Below are 21477 nucleotides of genomic sequence, written 5' to 3'. Positions count from 1 at the left end.
AAGTGAATAAGTTTACTGAGATGTGGGGGGGCCTAAAGATGACAAAGTACAAGTTAAACAAAGGAGGGAGGCCTTGGATTGAACTGATATATTGAATTTACTTTGTTCGCTTTGGTCAATTGTCTGGCCCCAGCCAATATATTACAATTAATTTAACCATTCCTGAAGTGCAGCAGCAACTCATCTTGCAGCTGGAGCGGGGTAAATCAACTGGCAGGTAATTGAAGAAAAGTTAAGAAGAAAGGAGGGGCTAACAACAAACCTGCGCTCACTATGGCTTGAAAACTACATGGCCAGGGCTTTGGTTTTTTATTTTACTTCCATGCGAGGCAGCATAATGAAGAATGGGGCGCTCATCACAATGGCCCATCCCAGCCTTGACAAGGCAATTAGATAAGAGCAGCATTCCGTGTACTCAACAACGCCTTATTTCTTCTAGCTCAAGGTGAAGATTTATGGCATGAAATTATTACGGTGTTGGTAACATTATTGCTTGCCAACATTGTGTAGTTGTAACATTCTGTATACTGCCCTTGTCCTCGGGGTAAAATAAAATCAACCGGCCTTCCCTAAACCCGTAAAAAAATAAAGAAAAATAATAATAATTGCATTAGAAAACACAATCATTCATCACAAATGTTGTGTACCGGCTGCCGGATTGGCTCCATCCCCAGGGTGGACCTTCATCTAAGTTGCAAAAGCTGCCCCAGTTATGATCACCCACCGGAAAAGCTGCGGCGATGAGCGGAGCCCTTCAAGGCGCTTGTGTTGAAGGTGATGGGGTTGGTGATGGGGGTCTAATTCCCTGCTTTTTAGCACTCATCTGGAAGGGGATCTAAAGATGATTCTGGTGGCACATAAAAGCACGAGTTCTTTCTGATTCCAGACCATGGTTCAGCTGCTGGCAGGGAAAACGTTGCAGAAATACGCTGCCTTAGCTAGATGCTGCGATCCTTAACCTCCCAGAGCTTGGCCAATGGCTGTGGTCTTGGTCCTCTGAATGATGAGGTTAGGGTTGCTCCCTGCAATGGTGCGCACTATCCCGCGCGTTAGAGCCCCTACTACTACATTACTCTGCTATAGAGCTTTAGTTATGTATTCTAACTCTTAACTTTCTAACTTACATATCGTAAGGGAGGGCTGTGCAGAGCAAAAGGGTGCAAACTAAATAAATCTTAACGCAACAGCTCTTAGTGAGCTACCCCTATACTCATCTAATCTGGACTTACAATATGTAACTGACAATTAAATCGATGAAGCCCTGCCCACTGAATTCCCCATTAGTGAACAGTGTTTTTAGGAAATTCTCATGTTGTCTGAGTTATTTATTTTTTGTCTGTGAGCGTGTATCCTGTGAGGGGTCAAGTTGAATAAATAGCATTTAGGGGGGTTTCTCTGCTGTTAAACATAATAGCGGGTCTATTTTTTACCCTTCTAACAACACAAGGGTTAGGAATCAACGCATCCCATTACACATGATAGAAAACAGTGGTTTCACAAAAAGCAAAATGTCAGTCGAACGCTTTTGTGAATTTTTCTGAAGGCAGCACAATGTAAAAATGCCAGTCGCGGTGAAAAAGTTAATGAAAGTGTGAAGCGTGGCAGGAGGAGAGAGAGACGGGAGATGAAAGAGCGGTGATAGACAGGCAGACATTGCGAGAGAAGCACCAGGAGGGATGACGAAAGCTCAGCTGAAGTCAGACACACAGCGGAGTGAAGAGCCGTAAGAAGGGAATTTGATTCTTGTCAGCCTCTTTCGACTTCCAACTTCTCCCGACTCGAGCATCAAGAGAAGTGTCATCGTGCGGAAGTTGGCGGAGCACAGGAGTTGTATCTCAGTTTTAATTATAATTCCAGCATATACTGTAACCGTTTCAGTTTGTGGGACTAGGAGTTAAGTGCCAGCGGGGAGTCCTCAAAAGGAAGCATAAGTACAAATGCTTTAGTGGGAACCAAATCCTTAATTCACACGGTGGGTGTGCGGGAGTGTAGCCTCAGGGTGACTACGGGGGAAATTAAGAACAAGGAGCTATTGGTCGTGAACTGGAACAGCCTATTATAATTTTTTATTGAATACAGCCAAAAGAGACTTCCCGCAGTTTTGGCATAAGCCTAATTTTATAACAAAATAAATACTAATTATATAAATGCAGCATATTTTTGAGAAGTCACTGCAGTCGCAATCTTTTGAACTGAATGGAAACGCATCACTCTATTTGACTTAGACTTTTCCATATGTTTCCCACACTGGCAGAACATAGTGTGGACGAATGAAAAGGTGGATCAGTCCTTAATTCAATGGTCAGCTGGACGATAGTCATGTTAACCAAGACGTCAGTAAACTTAATGATCTGTGCATTAGGCAGCTGTGGCAGATGGGCACTAACATAGAAGAAATACATTACAATTAGTTTTATCCTTTTGACTTCATTAAATAGACCCAGAAGAATATCTGAGCACTCTGTGGAGACCAGTAGAGGACAACAGATAGAGGAGACCCTGTTTGATTTAATTAGTATTTCAAATCCAGAAATTGAAATTAAGGCCGTTTTCCCACTGGACAAAAAACATTAACATATTTATTTTGGCTTTGTGGTGGCAAAGGTCGGCAGTGATGGAAACATGACACCTGAGAGGATACGCTAATGTTCTCCCCGTTTACATTGCGATGCTGACGCGTGTGGAAGTGAATATATATTAAATAAAATCCACAAGACTTCGGACCATTATTATAATTAATGAATGTACAAACATAAAATTAATTTGCGCTCCTCAAAGCGACCAGACTCCAGTCAGTCTAAATGTAGCAGTATAACAGTAAACAGCAACTTACTGATCATCGAAACACACATTCTCGTCTCGTAACCATGGGAAAGGAGTACATCGTTTAAGTTAGCGTGTTTTACTCATGCTTAAAGAACATTCCTAACAGATTTTGGGAAGAAAAAAAGAATATTAGAATGTTGGGAGTCTCTGATCTAATAAGGCTACGTATGGTTTAAAAAATGTACGTTGTCAGTTCCAATGCTAGTACCCTCAAAGTGATACCAGCACCAAGAGCGCACTATTTGATACCCATCATGGGTAACCACAGATTACGTAGACCCCCCCCCTGGCCCGAAGTGGTGGGACCGCTTTCTCGCTGAAGCGTAACAGCCACCCTGCAGTTCCCTCCCAGGTTCAAACTATTTGCCCCGTCAGCACTGTTGCGGTGGTTAGCGCTGTTAGAACCGTTAGCTCCTAGCACCATTAGCTCCTAGCCACAATCTCAGACAGATCTAAGTGTTCAGAGACGACAGTCAGGTACGCAGTTCCGTCTCTATGGGTTGTGTCTGCTGAGGAACTGGGCCAAACACACATCCCATTGAATTGAAGAACGCTTGCATTGACTGGCTGCGTGCAAACTTTACCTTTTTTTTTTTTTTAGACATTCAAAAATCCCCCCCCCCCCAATTTTTTTTAATATTCTGAGAAGTCTTGACACTACTTGGTACTGAGTTATTACGGTTGATTCTTTATTGAGTATGGATTACCAGCCCTAGCTCTAGTAGTCTCTAAATACCAGCTACTGTGGCGTGAAACCAGTGTAGTACAGTCCCAGTATACTGTATAAGCAGGGACACTGGGATCCTTAGTGTTCAGAGTTATGTGTCTGAATGCACTTCCGAAGTTCAGTATGCACGATGATGAATTGCCACTGCTGGTTGCTAGACATGCATTCCCATAATTCCTTTACATATGATGCCGAGCACACAAGCAGTCTTAACCACTTCATTAACTTTTAATTTGCCATTTGAGTAAGTCAGAAAATAGAATTTAATAACTTTTGTCTGATGCTTGTTGACTGCCATGGAATGTGACGGGAAAAGAACTGCAAGGCAGCGAGCTCTGTGCAATAATCCTCATTACAGCTAATATTCAGGTGATATCTGGCAAGTTATGTACCACACTGCTTGTGTGCACTCAATTATTTGTCACTTAAGGCACTACTTAACTCTTTGGCATGAATAATTTCGTCACAATGGTGTTCAATATTGTTTTAGAGACTTCAATACCGCAGCAAATATTCATTGTCAACAGCTTCAAACCAAAGCCTTTGATAGTGTCTCTGAAAGCTCGATGTTTCTAAAGTCTAATGATTTCAATGTAATCTCACCAACCCTGTCTGTCTGTCTCTTTCTCTCTCTCTCTCTCTCTCTCTCTCTCTCTATCCAGAGCTAATAGATGGGACCCCCACCTTGAAAATCAACCATGGCTCTGGCACAGTGGTGCTACAGTTGCCAGGCAACGTGAACGTGGCAGACAGACGGTGGCATCGGCTGGATGTCCGCAGCAACAGCAAGGTTGGACGCTTCACCTATTTAAACACCGACTGCCATTTATCTAGCTCTTTAGCAAATCAGCTCCACGTGTGCTCACGCCCAGCTGCAGATGACAAAGCCTTCACACACTCCATTTCACCACTAAAATCAAGAAATGTTTACTCGCATAAAAATATTGTAAATAGATGTTGGCTCACAGTTTAAATTTGTCATTTTCACACCCATATGGCTAAGATGTGTTGCTTATGAATCAAGGAGAGAAATGTTGTTTGTGATTATCTAGAGCTGTCAATGAAAAGAGTTGAATTGCATTTCAGCTGTAATTATGTCAATTATTCTGTATGTCCTAATATGTGCATAAACACAAATATCACTTTCAAAGCAGAGGGCACAAGCCTGAACGTGTTTTTGGATGAGGCAAAAAAACAAACAGCGTGTTCGTGTTGCTGAACTACACGTGTTGACTCTTCACTTTACACTTACTGAACATCCACCCACACCTTTGGCCTCAGTTTGACACCGACTCATGCAGCCTGCAGGTACTCAAGACAGAATCTCAATAGGAAACTGCGTTTTACAAACAACTTGAATGCTTCTGGAATACAGTGCAGAGACATCACGATGCATCAGGAAAATTGCATCCAGCCTGGATGGGAAAACAGATGTGTTTTCTTTGGTATCCTAGTGACTGTATCGATGAAATATGACTCTCCTGCATTGTATATGGAACCCACCACTGGGAGAAAGAAAACTGGGTCTGCCAAAAAGGATTTGGTTACTATTCCACCTCATCTTAAGATATCTCAAACAGAGGGATGGACAGGTGGTGAGGTTGTGTTGAACCTCACCATCTGTGATCTTGCGCTGCCCTGTCCTGAGGTTTAGTTATCTTCTTTAATAAATGAGATCCAAGGAACAAGGTGTCGTTGTACTAAAGTTTGACATCATGCAGCTGATGTGGAATTGTTGTGGAATTGCACACCATTTATGTAAATTAATTTGGACAATTATAAGAGCACCAACATAAACCTTAGTTTATATGTGTAGTTTATATGTGTAGAATTCTGAAAACTAGTGGCCAGGAAACAAACTGAACAGGGCACACAGACCTTGGAGCAATGTCGTTTGACAGAGCCAAACATTACAACTAAATGTTCTTTTTAAGCCCAATACATTATTGATCCCTGGCATTGTAACAATGAACATAATCACATTTATATCCATTGTTACCTTATAGCTAAGGTTCCAAAAACTGTATCATGTCATTGACTCCAAATAGCCCCATGTAGGCCTATTTGATACTATTATTAGGCCTCCGAATGGGGAAGATGTCCGTTGGTGATTTAGTAATGCAATGTAAAGTGCAAAGGGAGACAATAGCGGACGCATTATTGCAATGGCCCTCCTTTGACATTCTCTGCTCAGGCTCTGTGGAAGTGAATTAAATTAGAGTAAAATTAAGCTAATCTTCATTTGAATGAGGACCGCTTAGAGCTCTTCACCTCCAAGGACTCACACGTAAACCACTGCCTCCATGTTCTTATCTCTCTTAAATATGAGGACGGCAGTCAGCGAGGCTCTTCGTAACAGCTTTGTTTTAACCCAGCCTAGAAACTTCAACCTCACGGTCTCAAGCCGAGCGAAGGACTTCTTAATCTCTTTGAATGGATGTCTTCATACGAATGCAGAATCTTTAGGCAACGGGACAAGAGTTTAGTGTTGGTTTCAAAATGCAATCTCTAAACCCACTGGCTGCCTACTGACAATAATGTAGCTGTTAATCAACATTCATATGCAGATATCTCTTTCCACAGATTAGCTGTAGACATTGTCTCTCAACTAATTGGACGGTAATTAAGGACCACCGCACGTGAGAGGCAGCACCTGGACCGCCTGAAACAGGTTCAACATAGATGAATACTACTTAAGTAAAAGCACAGACTGTTTTTTCAGCACTACAAGCCGTTTCATATTCAGCACCATCAAAAGCCTCTTTAGAGCCTAAAACTCTATCATCACCTATGTCACACTTATATTTACTTCATTTAGCTGGGGACTCAAAGTTCCCAGAAATGTTCCCAAACCGCTGTCTTTTCTTTTTTTTTTGCTCTACCCTAAGTGCAACCATTTTAATAATGCCATCAGGAACATTACCTTGCCTCTAATATGTCACGGAAATGTGTGTGCAATTTGTGTCCTTTACCAAACCGTCCAAATCACTGCCAAACATGCACAAAGAACACAACGGCTTTATCCACAACAGCTACTGCGATTGCTCTGTATTGAGAATGGGGGCAGCGGGACAAATGCATGAGTGCATCAGGACTTTGGGTAACACAACGGCTTTATTCTGATTTTCATGAATACAATAACTTGTTTTTATTATTATTTTATTACAACAGGGATTATTCTGTGGCACAATGGCATTATTGTAAATCACATGTGAGTCTATTCTGAATGGTCAGCAGCAGCTTATCCAACCTGGTCAGATCGTGAGGACAGAGCTGCCGTCTGCAGACTCACTGCAGGATTCAGCAGCCAAGAATCCAGCCATGATTATTTTTACGTGATACAAAACAGTTGAGCCGTGAATCAGATATTACCAAAGCCAAAGCGTTTGGTTTTGTCTGGTCCTGAGCCTTGTAAAGAACTGAATAATATTTAATATACAGTATCCGTAACGTATAATCCTGCAGACAACCACTGTGCATGTGGCACCATCAACCTCATTGATCAGCTGGGCGCAGCGGGTGTAAAATTAGCTGCTGCTTCCCCGACACATTTACTATCCGGTTGTGTTAAAGTAAAAGGGAAAAAAACGTGACTCAAGTCGTATGACTCTAAACAGATAAAAACATGCCCACACCAACGAGTAAGGTCAATTTTATGATGATGTTGGCATATTTAGGTGTGTGTGGCGAATTATACAGTCCAGTAGTTGTTAAGAAAACTCGCTCGCTCCTGTTTCACGCAGCTGTTTCACACAGCTGTTTCTGGGTCTTTAAGTGAGTCGGCGTCCAGGGGATCATCCCCAGCTGTTCCCGACAATGCAGCATCGCCTAGCGTATACTATTCTCTCCTCCATCTCCCTTTACCGTCTCGTCCCCAAGACTGCCTGCTTTTGTTTTATCAACTGACCTGATGAAAAAGCTTTAAAACTCTTTTTGAGGTGGTTTCGAACGTAAACCTGTGCAGTCACAAACGTCCACCTGAACTGAAAGATGAGCCAATTAGAATTTGGAGGTCAACAAAACGTGTTATTGTCCATAGCACAATAATTATTTCGTCTACGAGAATAAAATGATATTGTGATGACAATACGGGCGGACATGGACCGGTTTGTGAAGGCAGACGACGGTCACTCAAGGTTTGAAATTAATTTGGTCGCATTGATTATGCTAATGCTCAAAACTCGTGAATGTGCCCCTACTCATGAACCGGTGATGTCCATCAGATTGAAGAGAGAAATATATGACATGTAAGTGCGGTAATGAGAAAAGGTTTTGGGCCTAATATGTTTACTAATCATGTCTATCTAGCTTTATCCAAAGTATGAAAACTGACTGAGTGTTTTCGAGATTGTAAGCTCTTAGGACATGTACAAATGTTATACTAATGTTTTACCACCTGAATGCTAATGCACACTGGGTATTGTTAACCACCAGAGTAATAGTGATGATTATTGTGCTAAGTGTTTTGGGGAATTATCAGGTAAGGCTCCTCCCCCCACCTCTGAATAAAAGCATGTACAGTCCATTAAAAGACCCAATACTGTTATAATAACCATGCACTTTCTAATGGAATCCCAGTATAAGCTGCTTGCTGTTTGCGAAAGAAAGAAAAAATCAGATAAACAGTTGATGGAATAAATCACTCCTTGGAAACAGGTTGTCATGGCCGTCTTCTTAACTTGTAAATCCACCAGTTATTGGAACACGCTGGTTTTGAGGAGTGGTTTTCTCGTTGGTGCTCTAAAAGGAAACATAGCGGGCGGCAGCAGATCAATATGCTAATGTAGGAAATGCGAGTCAGAAATGTGAATGATGATGGCGAAAACACTTGACAGCAATGCGTGGTGCACTCATTATAATGATACAGAGGTAGGAGCCTTTATGTATACATTGGGTTTCCTTACAGTATGTCCGTGTCTGCGTGCTCTCCGCAGGAAGTGCGTTTCACCCTGGATCGCTGCTCGGGGGCGGCGGTGATGGAAATGGAAGGCCTCGGCAGCTGGCTGACCACCGAGGACCACTCCTCCTGTGAGGTGACGGGCGTTACACCCAACACCGACAGGTACGCACAAACACCTGAACGCACAATTTTAGCAGCTTCTGTTTGGGGCTGACATCTTTGCTTTCCAGTGATACAATGTGAAAAGGCCTCATTAGAAGAAGTGAGAAGCAACTGCTTTAAAGTTAAAGCAAGGGCTACGAAAAGGTCTCTTAATGGTGTTGTGACAACTTATGCGGTTCTAATGTATCGACACTTCCATGACTGTCCCTTTTGGATTTTCGGGGTAATTCCTCCAATTGTACCCGAATGACGGGGGTATGGCAGTGCACGTGTCTCGTGAACTGTAATATGTGCGTCAGCGTGCATTCTCTATGTGTTTCAGACACCTGAACATGAGCCAGGTGCTCCAGCTGGGCGGTGTGAACGAGGACATCCCCTACGTCTACCCTCAGCTTCAGCACAAGCACTTCACCGGCTGCATCCGCGACCTCATCGTGGACAGCAAGGTAACGCGGCACTGACGCACGCACACACCTGTGTAGGCCGCGAGCACTCAAAACTCACACCTACACTCCGGCTGATAAGTGGATTCATAACAGGTTTCGTCATTCATCGTACCCTCGTGCCGTGTAAGAGGAAGAACTGTAACCTTTAAAGCGCTTTTAAATATCGCACTCGTGAAAATATAATCTCTTTACGCTTCCAGCCCACGACTTCAAGTCGAGACTTTCAAGGAACCCTCCACTGCTCCGTTGGAGCTAAGAAGTCAAGCACTCAATGCTCAACCGTGGTAGTCTGAGGCCAAGCCCAACAAAGCCCAAATCATTGCTCTATGAACACAGGCCTCAGGTGTCATCACGTTTTGTTAACCCGCTGCCTTCTAAAGCCTAGAATCTTCTTTAAAAAAAACGCCAGAGAAGGAGCAATGTTGTCCCTGCCTGTCCAAAAAGTATTGCGTCTCGTCTGATAGAACTGGTATTGAGACATAAATGTTATGGTTTAAAAAACTATATTCCAACTGATGCCGACAGGGTAAGATGCGACTTCCCTGATAATCAAAAGTCAACTGGACAGGAAATGTTGATATGTGGGAAATATGTTACTGCTCAAGCTCGGTAATGTGTAACTTAGCACAATGTAGGAGCGATACTACCTTTGTTACGGGCTGCAACAGCTATTCCTCACTCTTTTTTTTGCTTTCATTTTTGTCAAGTTACACCTGATATAAAATGTCCCCTGCATTCAATTATGCTTGCAATCTTATCACGGAATCTTTGCATCTCTGTATGCAAAGCAAAAGAGTGGGAGGGGAGCGGGACTACTCATCTTTTATGACACTCATTGGAGGCAGCGGACGCTTTGCAACTGGTTCTTGTTGCTGTGCACGGAGCCGCTTTGAGCACTGCGTCAGTGACTAATTCTAATTGGATATCAGAAAAGTGAAACTACTGGTACTGTAGGGGCGGCTCTCGCTGGACTCTTTCAGGGAAGCTAGTTTTCCAAATGATCTCGGATGGATGCTGATCTCATTTTGAAGGCTGGGAGGCCTTTTGCGGCATCGGAGCAGGACTTCATTTAAAGCGTCACGTGTTTTTTCGTGACAAGAACTAACTAAAGCCTTGGAGAGAATGACGCTTATGAAATCAAATGCATACATCCATATACAAAAAGCATCTGGAGCTAGAAATGCACCACTCTTTTTTTGTAAGCTACAAATACAAATGTCACCATAATGACGTCTGACAAATATGTATTTCATATAATGAGGTCAGGAGCAGGATCCAGTTTTTAGGAAATGTTTATCTGTTCTTCTCTTTGCATCATGGTAACTGTGTAAAAACTGACTCACATATTCAATCTGGTTTAAATCATTGAGCAACTTGTTGTATAGTAATATAATGTATCTACATTAATAATGCAAATGAGTCTCACACATATAATAACTTTAATGTAGAATCTCTATCAAAATATCTGTAAGCTTGTTCCCCACAAACACAAATTATCCGTGCCCATTCCATCCATCAGCTGTACCCACTTGACCTTTGGAAGGTCAGCGCTGGAGCCGACATTGGGCGAGAGGCGGGCCACAGGGCTGCCAATCAATCACAGGGCTCACACAAAGAGACAGACAATCATTCACCCTCACATTCAATTCACCAATTAACCTCACCCGCATGTCTTTACTGTCTCTTGCAATGTCGGAGGGAAACCGGAACACTCGCAGAAAACCCACGCAGACACCGGGAGAGAACGCGAACCCCGACTGCCATATTCCATTCAGCAGACCCTTAAAGCTCTATTAAGATGTTGAATCTCGAGAGTGGGAATATAAAATGATATATAAGTCTCTCCCGCTGCAATGCTAAAAGGCTTGTAGTGCAGTTGGTGTGGGGTACCTGAGCTGCAGACGTAGCGGGAGGCTGCACAAACCGTACACACTAATGAGAGAAATCTGCATGACGCGTGTGGGCGGACATGAGGATAATACATCTCCACAGAGCGAGCAGCAGTAGGCGTACTGATGATTACTAATGTTGATGGACGTGTTCCGACATTGTATGAATCATTTTTTTTTCCCTCTCTCATTTTTTCTCATCGGGGGTTGCTCTTATTGACGCATCTGTTTTGAGGTGTGCTGAAGAGGTAAAGGTAGATGACATTGATAGTAACTGCGTAGTTTCTATGTACATGTCTCTCCCCGTGTGTGTCTGTCATTGTACTCATCTGTCAGGGGAGGTGGCCTTTTTCTGAGGCAAGAGTGAGATCAGAATGTAAGGAAGAGTAATTGGTTGAAAACATTACCACATCTTAGTATAATTTCCACAAAAGAAAAAAAAGAAAACTGATTCAAATACAGCCACAACTGCAGGACAGGAAAGAAAGTGGTGTTTGCGGGAACCTCGCATTTTTATTTTTGTCATTGCTAAAAAAAATATATATATATTTCTTTCTTTTCTTTTTAAAAGGGACCATGCACCCTTTTTATGGTATTTTTATGGTCTTTTAAACCTTTTTTCAGAGTTAGTTTTTCCTTATGTTATGGAGCAGCAGCGAGCTAGCTACTGGCGTTAGCCAAAGCAACGCTGAGCGTGTCTTACTGTAGCCAGCCCTGAAGGACGGTTAAGCCAACGGTCGGGATCCGTTTGGACCGGAGGGAACAGGTGAATGGGTATCCGTCACCTGGGTGTCTGTACGTATCCTGTGGGCATCTGAACATGACCAAACAAAGATGCAGCGTGTCAGGACCACGTCACCTCCACAAAGCCTATTGAAGTGTGACCCGCGGCGGTATGGGACCAGTGAGCGGATGGAAGAAGAAAAGCAAACTAGACCGAGCTAAAGGAAGGAGTGAATGTGACGCTGTCTCCTGAAAAAGAGACAGGAAGAGATTTTTTTTTGATTTTATAATTGTGTTTCTATTCTATTCTCCCCTCCAGCTGTCATTCGCCATCGTCTTTTTTAACTCTCTCCATCCTCGTCCTGTCATTACTCCGCTCCCCTCAACTCTCTATCTAACATTACCGCTCCTAAGTTTTAGGGTTGTTTTGACAAAGCTGTCACTCCACTTTTTTTTAAGTATGGAGGTTTTGCAGTTACAAGAGTTGAGCTAATGGCATTTGGAATGCCAGCTGCTTTGAATCGAAATTGCTCAGCAAAAAGTTTGACAGTGGTAAAACATTCCAGGGCCAATGTGGTCATTCTGCCAGGAGAAACGTTGCTGTATGCTTCATGAAAAGTGGAAGCAGTGTGCAGTGTTTTTAAAAAAAAATTATTCTTGTTTATTATTCTTTGTGACAATAGCCCCCGCCTCGTCTCAACATGTGCAAGAAGCCAGGTCTGTTACGCAGGTTTCATTTGGTAGAACTTGACCTGCACAGAGCGCTGACTTTAACCCCTCCCAACACAAGGTTGGTGACCAACCTCGCCGATGCTTTTACGGGAGCAAATCCCATAAGACAACGGTTCCAAAAAAATCTAGTGGAAAAGCTTCTTTGAGGAGTGGATGCTGTTTTGGGAGGAAAAGTTTATCATTCACCTCTTCTTGGTGTAAAGTCGTAAAACTACGCAGCACCCTCAGCTCTACACTTTGCATTTTCAGTGGAGAATTTGTTTTTCACTTCCTGTGGACTGAGGCACCTGGAATTATTCTTGGCAAATACAAACAAGGCTGCCCGCAGTGTCTCTGAAGTGGGTGTGTGACACTTCAAGCAGAAGCGGGTGTATTTTTGCACTCAGCTCGTATGTCGGCCCGAGTCGTTTGCTCAAACACACAGATACGCGCCACAGTGACACAGATGCGCACTCGAATCAATTGCAGACACCTCCGATGTGCCTCTCACTCGTCGATTGCTATAATGTCAGTTTTTTCAGTTCTCAGCAATCAACGCGATCGGTCCAAACCAAACAGGACGAGCTGTAAAGCTTTCAAAAGGTCAGCAACCAGGAAGATGCCTCTTTGGTGGAGGTCAGAGCCAATCAGCACCTCCCTGGCGGTATGACTCACTGTCAGCTTTTACGATCCTTTGCATTCCTCCGTCCTCGCCAACTAACATAACTCGTAAAGTTCGGTTGGGCAGAGACGAGATTGAACATATTAATGTTTTTTATGGCGCGGTTTTGTGAGGGGCACAAATTGAGACGTTCAAGGTTCCCCCGTCCTCCCAGCTTTCTCTACCAGTCAGCCATGTCGTTTGTCCATCAGAGGATTGGTCCAGGAAGAGAGTCGGAGAGTGGAAGGTAGAGAAGGCCACAGTGTACCCTGAGCTCATGTCCTTCAACACGTTTGAACATTTCTGAGATATATATATATATATTTAATTACTTAAATATAACAGACTCTGACTCCCCCTCTGGCTACTAACCTACCTGTCTGCCCTCTGTCTTCCCCAATCCCCTCTCTCTGCTGCCACTTGTTTGTTTGTTTATTGTGCCGACTACTCGTCTCAACGCTCCCTTATCTTTACTTTCTAACGCTGTTCTCTTCCATCTCTCCCTTTTCTCCCCCCCCCCCCCCCCCCCCGACACACACACACACACATGTCCCCATCTCTCCTCCCTCCACCTCTCGCCGTTCCTTTCAACTCCTCTCATCCTCTCTTAATGCACCTCCTCTCCACCTATCTCCCCCTTTCAGCTGTATGATTTGGGCTCCCCGGCCGACTCGCAATCCAGCTCTCCGGGCTGCCTGACCACCGACAGCAGCTGCGTCAACATGGGCTACCCGTCCTGCGGCCACCGGGGTCGCTGTCATGGCGAGTGGGGCTCTTTCAGCTGCCAGTGTGTGCAGGGATACACAGGACACCAGTGTGAAGAGGGTAAGCCAAACTAATGCGTCGAAGGAGTACATCAAACAGCAACAAAAACAAAGTCATCCATGCGAAAGAACATTAATGGAAAACTACAGCATAATTGCTCGTAGCTGTTGGATATTGAGTTTGTAGTCGCACTGAAGCAAAATGGGGTTGTAATATTTAGCTCTGGAGGCTCGGTTTCTCCCCTTAAATACGCTTCCAAATATGGACCTTGTTTTTCTTTTTTAAATATGTGGATTTACAGGCCGTATAACTATTACACATACAACAAGCACACTGTCAAATATGCTTATTTCAGCTATGTAGCACACAGCCACACAAGATGACGACTATAGAGGATATTAAGAGACAGCTTACAGGTTGTTTTCTCTCACAGCCTCAGGGATGTGGAGCAAGTAAACTCGTTTTTTTTATTTGTTTGCGGTGTAAAGTTTCCGTCCCAAATGCTGACTAAATCTAGCTGACAGGAATTTATTGTGAATGTCATCATAAACATTAAGTGGTTTAGTAAACACATAACCTACAAGAGGTTTGAGTGGACTTCAGATATCACCCGCGATGATGCCATGCCTTTGTGACACAAAGGATATCCAGCTCTATTTGTAAATGAATCCATGTATAGGACGCACACTTGTCATGCTGAGGATACTCATGGCCTATGGGAGAAAGCAGCCTCACGTCCGTGGATGCGTTTGCCTGACTGCAGCAGTTGGAGGAGGCTGTTGTCGGCCCGAGATGAGATCTTTAATGACCCTTCCGCACTTTTCCTTTTGCACGTCCTCCAGATTGAGGCGGGCGCCTCCAGAGATGCATTCTGCTGACTGCAGCAGTCTCTGGCGGGCTTTACCGTCCTGTTCGCTTCTCGTCTTGTACCGCACAGAAGGGACTCTCTCAAGTGGATGAATGAAGAAAATGTGAATGAGTCAATCTCCACATTCATGAGAGGATTCAAATCTTTGGAAAAGCGATAAGCTGTGGAGTCGACGACCCAGAGGGGCCATGTGGATGCTTTTGGCAATCATTGAGGCAATCTTAGAAAGTACAAAAAGTGCCCACAATCTAAAAACATAAAAACTATGGAAACCTACGCCTGTGCATTATAAATGAGCACAGCGTCCCTGATTTGTCCAAAGTGGGGTGCCTAGAGCGCCATAATATGAAGTGTACGGCCACTGAGGGATCACCCTTCACTGTTAGACTATGGTGACATTGAATGGTCGGCATGCAGGGGCACACTCCAAAAGCTTTGTGTTCTCTATCACTCTACGTTTCATATCGTATCAAGGGTGCAGAAATGCCCTTTAGGCAATAAAACTACTTGGTTATGGTTATAGAAAAAAAGGTAGGCAATAAAACTACTTGGTTATGGTTATAGAAAAAAAGGTACGTGTTATGTTAATGTAAAAAAGGAACTAAACAACAACAACAACGACACGTAAGATAACAAATGTAGAAACTTTTGATTGGAGGGTGATCTATTGTCGGTATGCAACACAGGGATGCACAACGATATGCAGTTGGTGCCCATTTTCAACACAAGAAAAACGTGACGAACAAAGCAAAAACAGCAGCGCAACATCAGGAAAACGTTGTCCATCAACTTTCAATATTTTTGAGCAGTAAGCATCATGATGCAAACTCAGAGTCCAGCTCCTCTCGTCCCACCGGAGTCCCTCCCGCTGTCTGTCCTGCTGTCAGCCCGTCATGTGCTGCTTGATCCGGGGTGAACAATGGATCCGGGGCTCTGTGAAGATGTGGGCTCAACAGTCTCTCGTCTCACTGGGTTCACCTGGAGTCTTATTTCATCCATTTTATTTTCCTGCAACCGGGCATCAGACCTGCAGGTCTGGCTCGGTGGCCGGACCAAGGGCCGCCCCATTTTCCGATCTTATATTCTGTCACGTGCTCCAATAATAACAACAACTACCGTGAAATAAACATTTTCATACATAAGGTCACGTATCAAGCAAAACAAGCGGTGAAGTCGACGTTTGCCTTCACATGGGACACGAACAGCCGTCCCGTGTTCAATTCAATTTCAATTCAGTTTATTTTGTATAGCCCAATATCACAAATTACAAATTTGCCTCAGAGGGCTTTACAATCTGTACACATACGACATCCCTGTCCCAGGACCTCACATCGGATCAGGAAAAACTCCCCAAAAAGGTGGTTCCTCCGCCCTCAGAAGACTTTCTTGCACTCACCGAATGCAAAGACCTTTACACTCAACGTATCCGTGGTTTACAGAAACCAACATTTGGACAGGGGACCTTTTGTGGCGTCTCACTCTCACCCATTTCCTGTTGTCTGTCTGCCGTTTTTCTGAAGGCACAGGAGCCCTTGATGTCTGTTTTGAACTTACCCCATGCCCAGATTGAGGAGGGAGATGCGTTAGCTAAAATGTATTCACACCTGGTATCAAATTGCATTTCTGCCGGTCACATGAAATATTGATGTGTTACTACAACAACAACAACAACAACAACAAAACCTGGCCTGTAACGTTCCACCTCACTTACCTGGCATTCAGACAGAAAGCACCCATGCGTGGACCTCAGCAGCTTGCTGGTGGGTGTGTTGCTTCATGTACCGGTGAGATAATGGAAAAGGATCCAGGGAGTCCAGCGAGAGCAGTGTTTCTCAACCTTCTCGGGGCCAGCGCTCCCCTGTCCATTATCCAGGTCCCTCACTGCCCCCAATTAAAATGTGATCTCAGTGTCTCAGCTCAATATTAAGGTTGATTATTATTATGTGTTATCACAAAAAGAATTGAATGCCAAATAACAGATCTGATTAAACTGGACAGTTGGAATATCATTATCACGCGTTCCCCGGAGAGCAAAGTAGCCATGTGAATATAAATCATATTCATGAGAGGTTAACAAATACAACAGTTGGAAATTGTAACTTTAATTAGGCTTTGACATTGGTCACAAACGGTAGCCAATCATAAAAGCCACTTTAACCATGCAGGTTTTATTTAAACAATGTGGGGGGAGGGGGGGGGCACATATTAGTCGGGGTCCTCCCCAGGAAATGTTGATTGTCTTTATCGGAGGTGGAAAACTAACAGAAAACACTGATCAGGCAAACAAGTCACCACCGTGTGGCTCCCACACACAAATGTTAACTTTGCAACCTCCAATAAAGTGCCGGCTTCAGATGATGATGGTAAAAGCAAGTGTAAGGATAACATTGTGAAAATGTGCATTCCAATGATTCAACTGGCATTCAAAAAATATACATACACACATACGCAAACCCATCGTTAGACCAAGAACACCTCAAGGTCCCCCCTTTCTAAAATATTGCTTCCAGCGCCCCTCAACGTTCTGTGAAGACCCCCGATGTTGAGAAACGCTTAAGTTAAAGGAACATGAACGATTCTGCACAGTGGTTTAAAATATCACGAGGAAGAACTGCTGCTTTGAAAAGGGATCACGTTCTGTCTTTGGTTGTTGCGACAATCAAGAGGTAAACACCGAGTGGTACTGCAGCCATACCATCAAACATCATGTGACCATCTTCAATGGATTCGTGTGTGTGTGTGTGTGTGTGTGTGTGTGTGTATATATATATATATATATATATATATATATATATAAGATGCAAGGAGTGTCGACAACAAATCTAAGCAGCAGTAAGAAAACAGCTTAAATGTATTTTGTTCCCCTTTATGTAGCAGAGGCTTCAAAAAGTCCACCAGGGATTTAATCAACACCCCCATTTCTGCAGGTTTAGCATGCCACATTCTTCTGTACTGCACAACCTATCTATTTAAGAAAGGAAAGATTATTAGTGTAAAATTGATAGTGTTAATAGGATTTGATTTCACCACATCCCACACAAATCCCAAATCCCACACAGGCAGCTCCGTGGCCTCGATAAACAGCCACGAAAAAGACACGGCGGAGTTTCCGAGAGGACGCGGCTGATCGGATGCACAGCGTGTGCCGAGGAAGAGGCCGGGAAAATGTGCGATCTGACGTCGCCTCCAAACGGGACCTCACGGGCCGCTCAGCTTCGTCGCAGTTGCACGGAAAGGAGAGACAACGAGGAAGCGGGTGGAAAACTCGGCCTTGCGCAAGAATGGCTTCCGAAACATTTTAGACGTGCTTGGTTTAGTCGGCCTGGCATGCACTTAATCCACTGCAGGGAACATGTGCCTAAGAAGGAGGAATAACCCAAGCTCGACCACACATTTATATTCTATCTTGTGTATTCTGCATATTCTGTCAGGCCACCAGCTCTGCATGGGGGCGTGAGGGAGGGTTAGGGCTAAGACTATTTTAGATAAGTGACGTCACTTCCGTCTTCTAATTGGATAAGAAAAGTTTGTTTAATCTCAATAATATGTGACTTTATAATTCCTGTGTGTGTCAACACCAGAGGCCCCGGAGTATTCCTTTGATGGCCACAGTCACGCGCATTACCAGCTGGCGTCCCCGCTGCCGGCCCGGAGGACGTGGGTTCAGGTCCTGCTTCGTACCCGCAAACACAGCAGCACCATCCTGAATCTCATCTCGAAGGAGCTGAGTGAATATATACGACTAGAGGTAAGGCCTGTGTGTGTAGCATGTGGGGAGGGGGGGGGGGGGTGATATATTTTGGGTTGCCTGCGAAAACACATCCAGCCTGTTTTTGTCTGATTTTGAATATCGTGGATATGTCTCCTCTTCCTTCCATCCTGCAAAGTAACAGCAGTCATTTTCTTCAATCATACACTCCTCGTTTCAATTGTTGGGGGGGGGGGGGGGGGGGGGGGGGGGGGGGGGGGGGGGGGGGGGGGGGGGGGGGGGGGGGGGGGGGGGGGGGGGGTGGACGACGACATCGAAACAAGCCCAATTGTTCCTTGTAAAGTCATAGAAGCTGAATGGTTTATCACATGATATTGCATTGGGTGCATGTCCCAATAACCCTTTTAGGAATAGTTTTATCTGAAATACACCTATTTTCTTCATTTCTGAGGGAGGAATATAAAACAATATGATTGTTATCAATCTGTCATGGCCCTGATAGCCAAGGTGTTTTATCGAGATATATTTATTTTCTTTGCGTTCAACTGTCTGTCCCTCTGCAACAGTCACCAAGCAAGCTAGGCTAACTGGCTTCCACTCAGATGGGTGCGTATTGCACTAATGACATTACATAAAGTTTTGCAGATGAGTGCACTGATCCACTCGGCGAGGTATGAATGTTGCTGTCAACAACACAGTGGGCAGAACAACAAGTCTGTCAAATGTGCACCTTCAGATCTTAAAAAGAAGATGACTTGAAGCTGCTGCTGTGATCCGGGGAAGGTCTGGGCGTGACAGCCCTTATTCAGTATACAGTTCCCACCAACAATAATAGTTTCACTGTGATGCGTTTGGCTGTTAGCGCTGATCTTGGTGTTGTGGACTGTTTTTGCAATGATGCTCATTTCATACAGATGGGTAAATGTTTGCATTTGCACTAATTAAAATATGTGCAAATAGCACACAAACTGCTTGGCAGCATGATGGGCACTGCTTAAAAAAACACGTTCTAATTGCTCAACGAAATGAACCATTTCTTTATCTATTTGATTTGTGTTTTATTATCCTACATTTTACATTTAATAATCTACTAAAGTTTGCCACAAATAGGCTTTAACTCTCGGGTTGATATAATTAATGAAACCATTTAAGAGAATATTTGTCAAAAATCGAAAGATCAAGTCTAAAATTCCTCCAAAATACCACCTTAAGACACCAAGACCTTGAAGAACACAATAGGAACAGCCCCTTGTTGTCAATATACCGAGAAGAATGCCTGAGGCCTCTGTGCTCGTAAAGTTTCACAAGGCTGTGGTTATACTAGAATTCGCAACAGCTCATTTCATAACGTTTCAATAAGGGGTCTCACTACAATGGAATGGCTTCTCTCAGCCTTCTTGCCATATACCAAGTATGCAGAAGAAACTAACACGTTCATACAGCATCTAGAACGGCATGTTTTTTAGTCCAAAAAACTGCATGGGATTAGCATAAACTGGGCATGTCAGTAAGGTGAAGCCAATAGAACCCGCTTTCATTCACATACTTCATATCACACCAGAATCTCCACTCCATCTTGAAGGCTTAGCCTGCCTCTAACCCTGCCTCTAGCCGAGGGCGGCGGCATCTCAGGGGAGTTTAAGAGAGTTTATGAGAGTAAATGCAATGCGTCGCCTGAAATTTATAGTCAAAGAAAATAGAGGTTCTTATGCAGGATGATGTATTAGCAGTGTGAATGATTGAGATTGACGTTGAAGGCACTCTGCCCGGACTGAGCACAGAATATAACCGTTTTATTTGGTTATTTGTCTCGAGGGCTTCATTTTCTCCCCTTTTTGTTATTGTCCTCCGGTTGCTCCGCTCACAGTTGAAATGCGCCCTCATATTGTTTTGTTCGCTCGCCTCCCTTCCTTGTTTTTCCACCCCTAACTTACTCTCTGCCAGTCCTGTCCTCTCACGCTGCAGACCGCACGTATTGATCAAGCGTCGACCGTCTGAAATGATGATGATGATTATCCAAACCACAGCTGCTGTTACAGTAAAACCTCTCCTCTGATCCTCGTCTGTCATCCATCTGTCTCTCCTTCCCATCCACTCTCTCCTGCGTTTCTTCTTCTTAAATGTCACACTGCTCCCTCAGCACAGCCACATCGGCGAATGGGTTCACATCATTTGTCCTCAATAGATGCTGCATTTATTTCCCGGGTGCAGACAGCATGGAAATGTGTGTAATCCTATGAAATATCCTCCCGCCCCCTTTAGTGAACAAATGGAAACCCCGTAATGTTCCGTGGCAGAAATCTAACTATATTGCCTTCTTTGATTATGTTTTCTTCCCTGTAATTGTTCTGTTTGCTTTTAATCAGAGCAAGGAATTAGTATGCGTTACTCTTGGCTGGCTGCAGACTCACAATGTGAGAAGCGCTTTGTTTCTGCTGTTTGTGTGTGCCTTGCATTCCAACAAGATGGTTAGTTAAAGATGTTGCACTTCTTTCTTCCTCCCCTTGGAGTACTGATTGCAGCATTTTGTGTGAGTTCCCGCGTTCTGCGGTTACCTCCCCAGTAGGATGAAAGCGTCTCGCTAGAATGGAGGTATTAGAGGGATTCTCCTATATGAGGGAGTTCTGTTGCAAACAACCAAGTAACTATGTGTTGCATTAGTTTGCTTTGATTCATTGTCGATTCTTAAAAGACAGTGCGCATTAGTCAAAATGAATGGAAATGTGCTGGGATTACCTCAATTTGGGAGGCATTAAGAGAGCTAAAGAACATCTGCACTCCAAAGTATTCAAACGTTGTTGAATATAAAGCATTGCAAACATTTTGGAGCATTATCAGAAACAGAATAGTACGGTCCACTGATTGGCTGTCAGTCCCTTCTCACAGTCTTCTTGAGCTGTGACAAGAGTGTGTGGATAAAACAGGAAGTTGTTAAATTCCTACTCCTTAGCGGCTGGCTATCTAATTCCCTTCCAGTCCCCTTTGCCCAGTAGGTTGCTTGCATAGACTAAAACAACATGATCATAAAAAATACTGATTCATGATTTGATGAATGATTTTACCACTGCAAATAGAGTTAAAAATAGTTAA

General features: G+C 43.8%; 1 protein-coding gene across 1 annotated transcript in view; it reads left to right on the top strand.

The window, feature by feature from the left end:
- si:ch211-186j3.6 (neural-cadherin) overlaps window positions 1-21477 on the top strand; it is a 272276-nt gene that overhangs the window by 208398 nt on the left and 42401 nt on the right. The window contains exons 28-32 of the mRNA XM_034527653.1: window positions 4216-4343; window positions 8488-8615; window positions 8938-9061; window positions 13690-13870; window positions 18260-18426. Of these exons, the coding sequence (XP_034383544.1) occupies window positions 4216-4343; window positions 8488-8615; window positions 8938-9061; window positions 13690-13870; window positions 18260-18426 (728 nt within the window). The remainder of the gene's footprint in view (window positions 1-4215; window positions 4344-8487; window positions 8616-8937; window positions 9062-13689; window positions 13871-18259; window positions 18427-21477) is intronic.

Source organism: Cyclopterus lumpus, chromosome 3, assembly GCF_009769545.1.
Source record: "Cyclopterus lumpus isolate fCycLum1 chromosome 3, fCycLum1.pri, whole genome shotgun sequence".
In the NCBI taxonomy this organism is placed as follows: Eukaryota; Metazoa; Chordata; class Actinopteri; order Perciformes; family Cyclopteridae; genus Cyclopterus; species Cyclopterus lumpus.
This window is presented reverse-complemented; position numbering and strand designations above follow the sequence as displayed.